Source organism: Penicillium rubens (genome assembly GCF_028828025.1).
Source record: "Penicillium rubens strain IBT 27055 chromosome Unknown utg000002l_segment0_segment0, whole genome shotgun sequence".
Classification (NCBI taxonomy): domain Eukaryota; kingdom Fungi; phylum Ascomycota; class Eurotiomycetes; order Eurotiales; family Aspergillaceae; genus Penicillium; species Penicillium rubens.
The window spans coordinates 3,577,181-3,591,354 of NW_026890600.1; the positions used below are offsets into that span (position 1 = coordinate 3,577,181).

Sequence of the window (14,174 nt, forward strand, 5' to 3'; positions counted from 1 at the left end):
CATACATTCGTTCCTCGACAACTGAACATAATACATACACCATGATTCGACAAGACGCCCATCGTATTGATCCCAAACGACGGGCTGTTATTGACCCAAAAAAGAGACAATTCGCTACCCCAACATACAAGCAGCAGGACTATGCGCACCGCCTGAACATTTATGAAATACCTCCTACGGCGGAAATCACTCTCGAGCAATTCGAGCAATGGGCCATTGACAGACTGAAAAGTATGCACATCTATAAATTCATACTCTCTTGCTATTTACTAATAGCAAACAGTCTTGGCCGAGATCGAAGCATGCTCTTATCGAAACAAGTCCCCCGCCGAGACGGAGAGCTACATTACACCTCTTTTGCAGAAATTCCTCCCTCTTTCCTCCAATACCTCTTCTCCCTCGGGCGCCGCAGACCCCCGCTTGAAAAATGAGCGTCAAAAAGACCACTACTCTCATTTCATCCTCCGGTTGGCCTTCTCGGCCACAGAGGACCTCCGTCGACGATTCGCCCGCGCCGAAACCATGCTCTTCAAATTCCGTTTCCAGAAGGATGACACAAGGGAGAAGCGCGCATTTATCGATAGTTTGAATCTCGATTGGGAACCTGTAGGTGACTTTGAGAAGACAGAGATTGCAAAGAATCTCCTCAGCTCCACGCCAGGGCTGCGTGGGCTGGAGGATGAGACCTGGTATAAAGTCGACTGGGAGAAGGTTCCCGAGTTAGTTGAACGACGCTCGATTTTCCTGAAGAAAGGAAAGGCTTATGTTCCTGGTCGAGAGCAGCTGAGCATGATCGTGGCTGAGTTTACCGCTCGCTTGGAGCGCGCACTCGAGGTACGTCTACATATCTTCAGTAGGAGCTTGATGCTTAAAATATCGTGGCTGATTGCATTTTAGCTCACAAGTCGTGCCCTCCCACGGCTGGATGAGGATGATCGTCTAACACCCATTCTGAATCATCTTTCAAAGAACTTTGGCAGCGCCGAGTCGGTATACTCGGAAGGCGAAGGATATGTGGACGGATCTCCGATCACGGCCAGCTCCATCGACCAACTGGCCCAACAGCACTTCCCCTTGTGCATGAAGAGCTTGCACGTGAACTTGCGCAAGAACAACCATCTGAAGCACTTCGGTCGACTACAGTATACGCTCTTCTTGAAGGGCATTGGCTTGTCCTTGGAGGAGTGTATCTTGTTCTGGCGTCAGTCTTTCAAGGGCAAGACCGATGACGAATTCAACTCTCAATACAAGTACAATATTCGTCATGCCTATGGCGAGGTCGGTGGAGATGTGAACCGCCGGGGAAAGGGTTACACTCCCTACTCGTGCCAGAAGATTCTCGGCGACTCAAATCCTGGCATTGGTCAGACTCACGGCTGTCCCTATCGCCATTACTCCGTGGATAACTTGGTGGGCTTCCTCCAGGCCACTGGCGTCAGTGACAAGGAGGTCCTGCGGGGTGTACGTGAGGACGTTGGTAAGATGCGGTATCATATTGCTTGCAACAGAGTATTCGAGGCGACGCACAAGAACGAGATCAAGAAGGTCAAGGAGGATGGATCGTGGAGTCAAACTGACCTTGACACGATTGTTCACCCGAACACTTACTTCAAGCGGAGCTACCTGTTGAAGCAGATGTCTAAGGCCCCGAAGGATGCTTAGGGTCTTTCCACATGTCAAATTTTCATGATGTAATGTCGGGGCAGTTTTCAGTTTTCACGTGTTTTCCTTAATAGTCGGCGTTTAGAGGGAGCATAGGGGTACGAGCACATATCCATGGATGAAGCAGGTCCAATTGAATCAAGATAATATATATTCTAACAATCATAGCATACAATAATGGGAGTGTGACCACAGCTGATTCCCAGAGAATCCGAAAGGATCAGAATGACCTCTCAAATCCAGGTGCCCAGCAACGGGTCAAGTTATTCTCCGCTCAACGAGTAGACAACTTTGCCATGGAATGACGGAAGTTGTCGATAATAACATGTTTACACACATTGTAGGCTGGCGTGAAATTGAAGAAGAAAAAAGAAAAGAGGAAGAAACTGCTGACGAGCGGAGTTTTAATGATGTTTTGGTCGGGGAGGCGCTAGAGACCAACTATGCTGCAACCTGGCCTTACTCACGGACCGGACCTCCACACAACATACTCCTCCATCTCGTTCACTCAATCCCTAGCTATTAACGGGGACTCTGATTTATTTTGGGACTGGATTATGCTCCGGGTGGCTCACTTGCTTAATTTATTGGAGTAGACCCTAAATCCCGAGGTTCCCTTTTCCTCGCGACTTCTCGATACCCGCATATACCCCCTCCCTTTGTCAACACAAGACCGAGTCCCGGAACAGGTACCAACAAGATGGATTACGAAGCGTTGAAGGATCAATGGAGCGATGTGGAAGACCGCGATGGCGTCAGACTCAGTTGGAACACTTTCCCGAGCACTCGCATGGTTCGTGATAGTGACCCTATCTGACCTTCACCGAATCATCCGCTGATACTTGATGTAGGAAGCGTCCCGCTTAGTCGTTCCCATCGCTGCCGTCTACACCCCACTGAAGGAAAAGCCCGATGCCCCTTTGCTACAATATGAGCCCGTTACTTGCAAGCAGCCCTGCCGGGCTGTCCTCAACCCATATGCGTACGTATCGTGTTGATCTGAGGTACCTCGATGAGTAAACGGACTAACCAGTTGGACAGCACTGTCGATGTCCGCGCACGAGTCTGGATCTGCCCCTTCTGTCTGTCACGCAACCCTCTCCCTCCGCATTACAAGGATATCACGGAGAACACGATACCCCCAGAGCTCCACCCCCAGAGCACGACGATCGAGTACCAATTGGCACGACCCGCCCCCGCTCCCCCGATTTTTGTCTTTGTTGTCGATACCTGCCAGGAGGATGACAGTCTGCAGGCTGTGAAGGACTCCCTCATCATGAGCTTGTCTCTTCTGCCGCCCAATGCGCTGGTTGGTCTGATTACCTTCGGTACTATGGTAGGGAACGATGCTCCTCCAAGGCAGTTGGCATGTTATTGATTGATATATAGGCCCAAGTTCATGAACTCGGCTACACCGAATGCGCAAAGTCATATGTGTTCAGAGGCAACAAGGAATACACCGCCAAGCAGGTTCAAGAGATGCTGGGCCTGGCCGGCGGCATGCGCCCTGGTGCTCCCCAGCAACAGCCTGCCCGTCCTCCTCTCGGCCCGGCTGCGCGCTTCCTTATGCCTGTTCAGCAGGTTGAGTTCCAGATCACCAATGTCCTCGAACAACTCCAGCGCGATCCCTGGCCAGTGGCCAATGACAAGCGTCCCCTTCGCTGCACCGGTGTTGCCCTGAGCGTTGCCGTTGGTCTACTTGAGAGTTCCTTCCAGAACGCTGGAGGTCGCATTATGGCTTTCACCAGTGGTGCAGCCACTGAGGGCCCTGGCCACGTTGTTTCGCCCGAATTGAAGGAGCCTATTCGTTCGCACCACGATATCGACCGGGACAACATCAAGTACTACAAGAAAGCTGTCAAGGTCGGTCCCAACGCAAGGATGGATTGGATATTTTGCTAATTTGATTCTAGTTCTATGATGCTCTCGCTAAACGCGCTGCCAACAATGGCCATATTGTCGATATTTTCGCCGGCTGTCTTGATCAAGTGGGTTTGCTGGAAATGAAGAACCTCTCCAACTACACTGGCGGTCACATGCTTCTCACAGATAGCTTCACATCCTCCCAGTTCAAGCAATCGTTCGTGCGTGTGTTCGACAAGGACGCCGCCGACAACCTCTTGATGGGCTTCAATGCATCTCTCGAGGTGCTTACAACTAAGGAACTTAAGGTGACTGGTCTAATTGGCCACGCTATCTCGCTCAACAAGAAGTCAAGCTCCGTTGGCGAGACAGAATGCGGTATCGGTAACACCTGTGCATGGAAGATGTGCGGAATGGACCCATCCTCCAGCTATGGTATCTACTTTGAGATTGCCAACCAAGGCGGCCCAGCTGCTGTTCAGCCTGGTCCTCAACGGGGTGTGATCCAGTTTTTGACATACTACCAGCACTCCTCTGGGCATTACCACCTGCGGGTAACCACTACTGCCCGGCCCTTGAGCGGGCCTGCGGGTGACCCAACCCTGGCACAGTCCTTCGACCAAGAGGCTGCCGCTGTCCTCATGGCCCGTATTGCAGTATTCAAGGCGGAGGTTGATGACGGTCCAGACGTCCTGCGCTGGGTTGATCGCATGCTGATCAGACTCTGCTCCCGATTCGCTGACTACCGGAAGGATGACCCGACATCATTCCGATTGGAAAAGAACTTCACCTTGTACCCTCAGTTCATGTTCCATCTCCGCCGAAGTCAGTTCCTGCAAGTTTTCAACAACTCGCCCGACGAGACTGCTTTCTACCGCCATGTCTTGAACCACGAGGACACCGGTGACTCTCTCGTCATGATCCAGCCCACTCTCGATTCGTACTCTCTAGAGCAAGAAGGTGCTCAGCCGGTGCTTTTGGACTCCGCTTCTATCCAGCCCGCCCACATTCTCCTCCTTGATACCTTCTTCCACATCCTCATCTTCCATGGTGAGACTATTGCCGAGTGGAGGAAAGCCGGGTACCATGAACAGGAAGGCTACGAGAACCTCAAGATGCTTCTTGACCAGCCTAAGGAGGATGCTAGGGTTCGTTGCCACCTTCCTTGCCGTATGTTTACGCTGTTAACTAACCCGTGTCTTATAGGATCTTATTGCCGACCGTTTCCCTCTGCCCCGCTTCATCGTCTGTGATGCCGGTGGTTCCCAGGCCCGTTTCTTGCTGTCCAAGCTGAACCCGTCGACAACCCACACCACGGGCGGCTACGGTGGCGGTGTGTCATCGCAGACCATCTTCACTGACGACGTGTCGCTCCAGACATTCATGGACCACCTGATGAAGTGAGTTTTCGCTGGAATTTGACTTGGAACACGCCAAACTAACTTTACTCTAGACTTGCTGTATCTGGAACCAGCTAGGTGTTATGAGACAATAGCCATGAGAGCAAGGGCGGTCTGTCGTCGACCCTCGGGTCTTGTGTATCTTTAGCGGTGATTTAACTCCTTTAACGCGATATAGTAGTAGATTGAATGGATTAATACCATTACAGGAGGGTCCCTTTGCAATAAGTACATATGTATAGATAGAGTAGCCATGAGCGCCTTGAAGTGCCAGCACAAAACAGAATACCCAAAGAGGCAAGCAGCTTGATAAGGGTTATGCTATCTCACGTGATCCACTGAGCGTGCCCTAACCCCCCAATTCGGTCATTCGCTTAGATGAGCAAGTGTGGGCCACGCTAGCAGTGAGTCCCCTTCAAGTTTAATTTTTTGGCTCCTTTTCTTCTTCTCTTCTGTAACCACCCTCTTCGACAACCAAGGACGATTGACTACCTTTCGCACTCGCCATGCGTAAGTATCATCTACTTGGCCTACTGCAAGATGGCGACTAATATTCCCTCGTGATCAGCTCCCAAGTTCGATCCCAATGAGGTGAAGATCATGTAAGTCAAATTTTCCCCCAGCCCGTCTGGCTGGACCCGGCTCTATCGACCCAACAAGAAACTAATCATTATTGTCTTTAGCCACCTGCGTGTGACTGGTGGTGAGGTCGGCGCTCAGTCCGCTCTGGCCCCCAAGATCGGTCCCCTCGGTCTGTCTCCCAAGAAGATTGGTGAAGATATCGCCAAGAACACTGGCGACTGGAAGGGTCTCCGCGTTACCGTCCGCCTGACCATCCAGAACCGTCAGGCCGCCGTCTCCGTTGTTCCCTCCGCTTCTTCCCTTGTCATCAAGGCCCTCAAGGAGCCTCCCCGTGACCGCAAGAAGGAGAAGAACATCAAGCACTCCAAGTCCATCCCCATGGATGAGATCATCGAGATTGCCCGCATCATGCGCACCCGCTCCATGGCCAAGGAGCTCCGCGGTGTTGTCCTCGAGATCCTCGGTACTGCTTTCTCCGTCGGCTGCCAGGTCGATGGCCGCAGCCCCAAGGACGTCTCCGACGACGTCAAGGAGGGCGAGATTGACAGTGAGTTTTTCCAGTTCATTGTTGAGTCGTCTCAATTACTAACAATCTTCTCAGTTCCCGAGGAATAAATTATTCTCTCTTGAATGTTCAAAAAAGAGGAGGCCTATCTGATTTCTATGGCGTGCTTCTCTTAATGTTGAGATGCTAGTTGCAGAATACGAATGGTTTCTCAACCCAACAAAATATTCATGAGTCATGACCTGTGATACCTTTCCCTAATTCGCGAGTGTGCAATTGGAACAAATTGACCAACTCGCCGCTTGTTCTTTTTCTCTCTCGTTCCTTTCCGGTTGTATCACTCCTTTTCTCCTTTATCTCCCAACTCCTCTCATGATCCTCTCGCCTTCTCCTATGGCGATGAGAATAATGGCAGGCTATCTCCGGCGCAGCCGACAGTCCATCCTTTGGAACTCCCACAACACTCTGGCCCTTACTGTTCATTCCCTACGGGGTTTGATCATATCAAAAACGTGGTATAGGCTTATTTTAAGTGGGGAAGAGAAAACCAGTCCCATTACTCATCGCGGTATCCTTGAAGACTCGTCTTCGTGGGTACAGTGGTCCATATTTCGGGTCTACATCTCTTGCAGATAATACTTTGGTGTCTGCTCTCGTAGGCTGTAGTCTAGCTAGCTTCAATCAACCATGCCATTTTTTATTCTGAATTGTACTCCATACCGTATCTAATATTAATTATGTCCTTTGGACTATCACCACTCGGACCCTCCAATGGCGGTGTGCAAAAGTACTGGACTCCATGTCGTAACACAGCCAGGCTCGCCTGCATGCGGTCTGCCAGCATGCATGTACATATGCGAGGCGATGTTATTGACACTTGAGTACACCATGATATTGATATGATATAGCCAACTGACTGGTTGAGGCTGGACTCGTTTCTAGAACACCCGAATTTGAATTTTCCTGCTTCTAACCTTGTGATATATATATCCCGAATGGAACGATTCCCTACCACGTGAGAACGACGTTGTCTGCACTGTACGAATGTATAACTTAGAAATCTATGCGGTTACCTAGCTAGATACATATGTATATATGTGTGTATGTTGCATGGATCCGGAAGTCGACGTCCCACCAAGTAAATAGCCCTGTCTTTTAAATTCTATTCTGAGTCTGAAACATCCCAACGGCCGCTACACCAAAAAAAGAGCCCTCCACCTGGGCAAGTATCCGAGCGCGACCAATGAAAATTAATATAAAGATTTAGTTACGGAGAAGTCCGTTCGTACTTGTTATCGGTGGACCAAATGTCAGAATGATAGAAATGAGAAGAATTGCTCACCGAAGAATCGGATTCTTATGAAATGAGGAATGCAAACAAATTACTTCGTACTTCGTGCTCCATAATAGCATAGCGCCAGGACTCCACTGAGGATCCTCGTCCTGATAAGGCGATGTGCGTGCTCATCCAACGGGTGGGGGCTGATCCATTCTCGATGTGCGCGTTGTGTTTGGTCCATTGGGAGGAAGTTATATTTGGGTCGAATGGAGTCGGGGAATATCAAGTGGATATGATGTGACATGGGATTTCTTTTTTTCTTCCCTTTCTGTTTTTCTGTTTTTCTTTTACTTCTTTTACTTCTTTTTGTTCATCGTTTCGAAAGACTAGAGATACTAACTAGTATTGCCTTCAATCCCTAAATACTGAGTGCCTGTATCACCCGACCCGCATGCCGCCGTACAGGAACGTTGTGCAGGCCAAGGAAGGATGCGACACACAGTGGGGGGGCAGTTTGCCGATCTCTACCTATGACACGTTAACTTTATGAGAAACGGTCTGAAGTTTCGAATATTCTCGTAAGAGGATGTATATGACCTGTCAATGTTCTATATACCAATCAACCACGCCGTAACCCGTAGAAAGAATAACAAAACAGAAAAATCTGTAAAAACAATCAGGCTAAGAGGCTGAGAAATGACCGCAGGGATCGTGGTGGAAATGCTAGCAACCCCAGAATTATCCCGGATAGGAAAGGATCGGAACGCCAACAAACAGGGGGCGGCGCCTGTCAGAAGTTGGAAAAAAGAGGAAAAAGAATAGAGGGAAAAGAAAGGAGAAACTAAAACAAATACACAGATATTAGTGGATATTAAGATATTCAGTCCAGTTTGAGAGAGAGAGAGAGGGAGAGTGAGATTCAAGACATATTAACATGAAGATTGAAAATCATAGAAAATCATCAATTTCCCTAAGGTTCAGCCAAGTCTCGTAGCCCACAGAAACCGAGAACGGGCTCGACTCGATGGCGGGGGCGTCACCGATCACTAGTCGCCGTGATGGAACCAATGATCCACTTTGGATTTAGATAGGAGATTTGGTTTTGGAGGAAAGGAGTAGGTTGTAGCTTATATATAAGATATAGGATACACCTAGGTATATAAGAGATAACTTAACTAACATGTATAATAGTTAGTTAAGTATAAAAATGTAAAGTAATCCTTCATATTTTACATTTTACATTTTATATTTTATCTTCCCCCACCTGAACCCACCGTGTCCACTCCCGGTTTTGCTCAACCTTGTTCGGTTCTGTTCTTTCTGTTCTTTCTATTCTTTCTATTCTTTCTATTCTTTCTACTCTTTCTCTTCTCTTCTCTTCCTTAGCTTCCCCCTCTCCTTTCTGACTTTCCTCTCCTTTGATCTCATCTCTCCACTGATCTCCCCCTGATCCATTATTGATCGACCCCTCGCACTTGCCAAGATTCCCTTTTATTGGCCGTTTCGGACACCAGCATCTTGAGCTGGACATTCTCTCCCTTGCGTCTCTGATCTTCTTCTCTTGAATTTTTATTCTTTTTTTAAATTTTCTTTTCCCTCTTCTCCTTATCTTACATACTTCCCTATCCCACGCTTTTCCAGTCGATGACGATATTCTGAACTCCTTCAAGCTCACCGGTTGAACTGCTGAGAACTGGCTTCACTGGCTTCACATAATGAGGTGTCGGAAACGTTTCAAGGATGATTTTTGATTGTTGACTCCATTGACGTGTTGAGTCTTCATATCCTTGTCGCTGGGCGGCCTCAAGGTATTCCGGTCGTCCTTGGATCAAGGAGAGAAGAAAGCAAAGATGTATCCGACCGTCGCACCGTTCCCCTCGGTCCAACCGCACCAACGCATCCACTATAATACCGACACCCTCAATCAGCAAATGTACGATGCGAACGACCAACTCCCCGTCCATAATGACCCCTCCAAACCTCCCTTCAATACAATACCACGATCGCGCATCCCACTACCTCACCCCGTTCAACGTCTCGATCCTCGCGATGGCTCCGGCTATAGTTCCAGCACTAATATGGCTGAACACACCCTGAGGAGGAAAACACCCAACGGAACTCTGGCTGCGGGGTATGACGGGACTCTTGGCGATACCGTTCAGCCACCAGCGCCCAAGCATATCTTGGTTTCGCCGATGGAATCGGGCCAGTTCATTCCCCCTCAACAAGGGATGCAGTCTGAAAATTGGCAGCCCATGGACCAGTCAGCAACCAAACAAATGAATTTCCCACCCGTCTTCAAAAATGACCCCGCAGGCAATACAATCCAAGGAGAAGTCGTGCAAGACGTGAATGGGACGAGCTGGGTTCGTCCGGTCAATTATCCTCCGGGCGTTGACTCCATGTTGAACCAAACCTTGCCCCTCCAGCCATCCCAACGATATCTCTTACAGAACGGGCAGTATGTGCCCACGGTCCTACCGGCAACCCTGCAGTCGTGTCTCGGACCAACTGCTTCCGCGGGTACTGGGCCGTTCGGTCCATATTGGCCGGATGGAGTATACATTCCATATCGTCCCGCGGCATTTCGTGATGCGCGTTTTGAATCCCCGTCGCCCTTTACAAAGCAGATGAGCCAGCCATTTTACGACCTCAACCAGCCGACTTTTAATCAAGCTCAGGTTCCGCTAGGCAGCCACACAGATTCGGGGGTCGCATGGGGGCAGTCCATGCCTGGTTTGCCTACCCAGGACTCTTTGATGAAGCCTCTTTTCCCACCACGTCACTCGGACCAACTGCCTTTTCACACCCGAGCCAACCGTCCTCTATCAGGCCATCCACCGCCGCAGTCACTGAATAACGAGCCCACGAATTGGTCGAGTCGCCCATTACATGGATTCCAGACCCCAGGCCCTGCAGTAGTAGTCAACGCGGATTTCAAGGAGAAGGTCTTATCCGAGGCTCATGGTGTCTATGTTGACCTCCTCGCAACCATCCACCAGGCCCGCCGCAACAGCGTTAGTAACGCTGCCGTTGACGGTTACCCCCGATTCTTAAAGCCAAGTATCTACCCTAAACCCCCACGGCAACCGGGTCTCGACTTTTCACAAGCCCCTCCACCCGACCTCACACGCCATAACAGTTACCCGGCTAGTCAATATGACTTGCAACGGCAGAAATTTAATGCGGGCAGCCTTAGGTCGAATGATCCTACGTCTATTCCTCGTGTCCAAACTCGCCGCCCATCCTTAAACCAATTCGCGCATAGCAGAGGGTCAGATACCCATATGCTTGGATTGCGAGACACGGGTTGTCCTTCGGGGGTGTCGCCTTTCACCAGGGCTCGTGGCTCTCTTTTCAACGAGGGCTCGCCTATGTCTAATGCTGCGTCTGCTTTGTCAATGCTCTCTGACTTGTGTGCGGAGAGCCGTTGGGAATGGATCGACGGAATGCTTCTCGGGGGTTGTTTGGCCTATGGCTTGGGTGATTATCATAAAGCTGTGCGATGGTACTCCAGGATCATCACTCGTGACTCGACGTAAGTGAAATATTGTTGCTGTCTGACAATCAACGCTAACAAATACCAAGGCATGTGGAAGCTATCTCCAACCTTGCTGCCACCATGTTGGCACTCGATCGCCGAGAGGAGGCTTCGCAACACTGGTTGCGCGCCGTGCAACTACGGCCGAGCTTCTTTGAAGCCGTGGAACATCTAATTGGATTACTATGCAATAGCCACAGAGGCAGGGAAGCCGTCAACATCATTGATTTTGTCCAGACTTCCCTTCGTCATCCCAAAGACGGCGATTGCTTCAAGACAGATGAACACGCTAGCGAACCCGAGAGTGATGCCGAGAGCAACGTGTCCGACGCCTGCATGTACGACAAAGCGTCTTTCGAGTACGAAGACGACATGGGACAAACGCAAGGAATAGAACCTAGCTCACCGGATGCCAAACCCCTTGGTTTTGCGAGCAGCGGATATGCAATTTCAGGTGCGGAGAACGGGAGAATGCTAGCTTTGGTTCACGCCAAAGGTAATATGCTTTATGCTCTTGGTGATAATGCGGGTGCTGCAGCTGCGTTTGAGGATGCCGTTCTCATCGCTGCTGGCCGAAGGCGACATGGCATCCAAAGCATTATCAAGCAGATTTTTGCTGCTTTTTCTAGCGGTCCTAGCAATGGGTACCCTCAACCCGAGCATGATTCCAAGGAGAGCATCCTGCTCTATCCAGATGCAGCATTGAAAACCGCCAAACTTGTTTTCCCAGCAAGCGGCATGCCGCCGGGGCTCCAATATGTTGCTGAAGGCATTTCTCGCAATGCAGCCACTTCCACCACCAGCAACTCTCTCCTTTCATTGGCGAAGATTTACCAGGATGGCATGTCCAGCGTGGGTTCCTCAGGAGCAACCAGGTCTTCCCCCGGTGTCCGGGATATTTTGGCTCTCTATTATCTTTCCCTCTCTCTGCAGCCTAGCCCATCCACTGCAAACAATGTTGGAATTTTGCTGGCCGGAATTCAGAACAATCCACCAGCGAGAGGTTCAGTGCGTTCAAATGGTGAGACCCAGCACCACCTCGAGATCCCTGGCGTTGTCCCTGGGAGTGGAATATCCCTAGCCTTGGCATATTACAACTATGGCTTGCATCTCGACTCGCGACATGCCCATCTCTATACCAACCTTGGCAGCCTACTTAAGGACATCGGGCAGCTTCACGCCGCCATCAAGATGTACGAGCAGGCAGTTCAGTGCGATGGCAACTTCGATATCGCCTTGGCAAACCTGGCCAATGCTGTCAAGGATAGTGGTAAGGTCAACGATGCCATTGTATACTATAAGCGCGCTGTCAAGGTAAACCCCGAGTTTGCCGAGGCGGTTTGCGGATTAGCGAATGCCTTGAATTCTGTCTGCAACTGGGTAGGTCGTGGTGGCGTCGTCAACGCCCGTGGCTTCCGGGATCGATGGCATGTTGACGAGAAAGGGATGCTTCGGGATTCACTCAGCATCGACACGGGTTCTGGATGGATCAAGCGGGTAGTGGACATTGTCGACCGACAGCTCAAAGAAGGGGAATATTGGGGCCGTGGCATGTTGACTGCCAGCACGGCAGAGCAATTGTGCCTACAACTAGCTCCCGCCTTGGAGTCTACTCGCTTTGCTTCCAGTCATCGCATGTCTCTGACAAAGCTTTTCCAGTCCTGGGCCGGACAGAAATGGGAAGGATCTCGACTCGTACGACTCGTGGAGCGGGCGATCCGGTCTCTCACTTGGCAATGGTATCAAGACCGCTATGTCTTTGGCAAAGATTATCCTCTCTCTAAGTATCGTCGACCTCAACTCCCTGGAGCTCTTTCTGCCCCGAATGCACCTACCGTTCTGCCGTTCCATACCTTCACTTGTCCCCTGACGGCGAAGCAAATCCGTCAGATCTCCCAGCGTAATGGACTGCGGATCTCAACCTCAACTCTCAGACTTCCGTGGTTGCCAGCTACTGTCTTCCCTCCTCCGTCTCCGCCTAGTCCGTACCTTCGAGTTGGTTACGTGTCATCGGACTTCAACAATCACCCTCTCGCACATCTGATGCAATCTGTGTTTGGACTGCATGATCCTTCCCGCGTCAAGTCATACTGTTACGCTACAACCCCCAGTGACAAATCGGTGCATCGGCAGCAGATTGAGAAAGAGGCTCCCGTCTTCTATGATGCGAGTGGATGGTCGGTCGATCGACTAGTCCAGCAGATTGTTGGGGATGGGATTCACATTCTGGTTAACTTGAACGGTTACACGCGGGGAGCTCGCAATGAGGTCTTTGCTGCACGCCCAGCGCCTATTCACATGTCATTCATGGGTTTTGCAGGCACCCTCGGTGCCGAGTGGTGTGATTACATCCTCGCTGATGAGCTTTCTATTCCACCGGAGACATTGAGCCCCGGGCGGCGTAAAACACGGATCGGGGATCGTCTCCTGGAAGAAGACAATGGCGAGGAAGTCGAGGACTGGGTTTACGGAGAAAAGATTGTTTTTACGCGCGATACCTTTTTCTGCTGTGATCACCGACAGAGTGCCCCAGATGCTAGTGAAAAGCACGTATCATGGGAAGAAGAACAAGCCCGGCGCTGGAGAATGCGCAAAGAATTATTCCCCAAGTTGAGTGACGATACTATCATCTTGGGTAATTTCAACCAGTTGTACAAGGTCAGTCTATCTTCCATGTCTACTCATGCTAAAACACGCAACTAACCTCCGCTTCAGGTTGAACCCACGACGTTCCGAACATGGCTGCGCATACTCGCGCGAATCCCCAACGCTGTTCTCTGGCTCCTCCGCTTCCCAGACACTGGCGAACAAAACCTACGAGACATTGCTAAAGCCTGGGCCGGCGAAGAGACGGCTTCGCGGATCATCTTCACGGACGTGGCTCCAAAGAACACACACATCGCGCGAGCGAAAATCTTAGACTTGTTTCTCGACACGCCAGAATGCAACGCCCACACCACAGCAACAGATGTCCTCTGGAGCGGCACCCCGCTACTTACTCTCCCACGCTATAAGTACAAAATGTGCTCCCGCATGGCGAGCAGTATTCTCAGTAGCGCGCTCCCCAGCTCTGAGGCTGGCCAGCGCGCCCGTGAAGAACTCATCGCGTCGTCGGACGAAGACTACGAGAATAAGGCTATCCGTCTATGTCTGGATCTGCAGTACTCTGGTCACGAGGGCTACGCCCGCGGCCGGCTGACGGATATACGGCAGATGCTGTTCCGGGACCGTTACAAGAATAAGCTCTTCGATACGGCGCGCTGGGTGCGCGATCTGGAGACTGCTTATGAGGCCGTCTGGGCGCAGTGGGTTAACGGCGAAGAAGGCGATATCTGGTTATGA

The 14,174-nt window shown here is 50.6% G+C and overlaps 4 protein-coding genes across 4 annotated transcripts; all 4 read left to right on the forward strand.

Moving 5' to 3' along the window:
- Nucleotides 1–41: 41 nt before the first annotated feature.
- N7525_003829 (DNA primase subunit PRI2) lies at nt 42–1,662 on the forward strand (the record flags this gene model as incomplete). The annotated part of the gene is made up of 3 exons (XM_002558713.2): nt 42–231; nt 284–834; nt 898–1,662. 3 exons carry the CDS (start codon nt 42–44, stop codon nt 1,660–1,662), a joined length of 1,506 nt encoding a protein of 501 aa, XP_002558759.1.
- Nucleotides 1,663–2,362: 700 nt separating this feature from the next.
- sec23 (GTPase-activating protein SEC23) lies at nt 2,363–5,003 on the forward strand (the record flags this gene model as incomplete). Its single annotated transcript, XM_002558712.1, has 7 exons — nt 2,363–2,455; nt 2,514–2,644; nt 2,704–2,998; nt 3,052–3,525; nt 3,576–4,673; nt 4,732–4,925; nt 4,979–5,003. 7 exons carry the CDS (start codon nt 2,363–2,365, stop codon nt 5,001–5,003), a joined length of 2,310 nt encoding a protein of 769 aa, XP_002558758.1.
- A 428-nt stretch (nt 5,004–5,431) lies between these two features.
- On the forward strand, nt 5,432–6,122 carry N7525_003831 (60S ribosomal protein uL11; the record flags this gene model as incomplete). The annotated part of the gene is made up of 4 exons (XM_002558711.1): nt 5,432–5,435; nt 5,494–5,527; nt 5,609–6,054; nt 6,109–6,122. 4 exons carry the CDS (start codon nt 5,432–5,434, stop codon nt 6,120–6,122), a joined length of 498 nt encoding a protein of 165 aa, XP_002558757.1.
- Nucleotides 6,123–9,141: 3,019 nt separating this feature from the next.
- Nucleotides 9,142–14,174, forward strand: N7525_003832 (uncharacterized protein; the record flags this gene model as incomplete). The annotated part of the gene is made up of 3 exons (XM_061212841.1): nt 9,142–10,829; nt 10,880–13,490; nt 13,548–14,174. 3 exons carry the CDS (start codon nt 9,142–9,144, stop codon nt 14,172–14,174), a joined length of 4,926 nt encoding a protein of 1,641 aa, XP_061069862.1.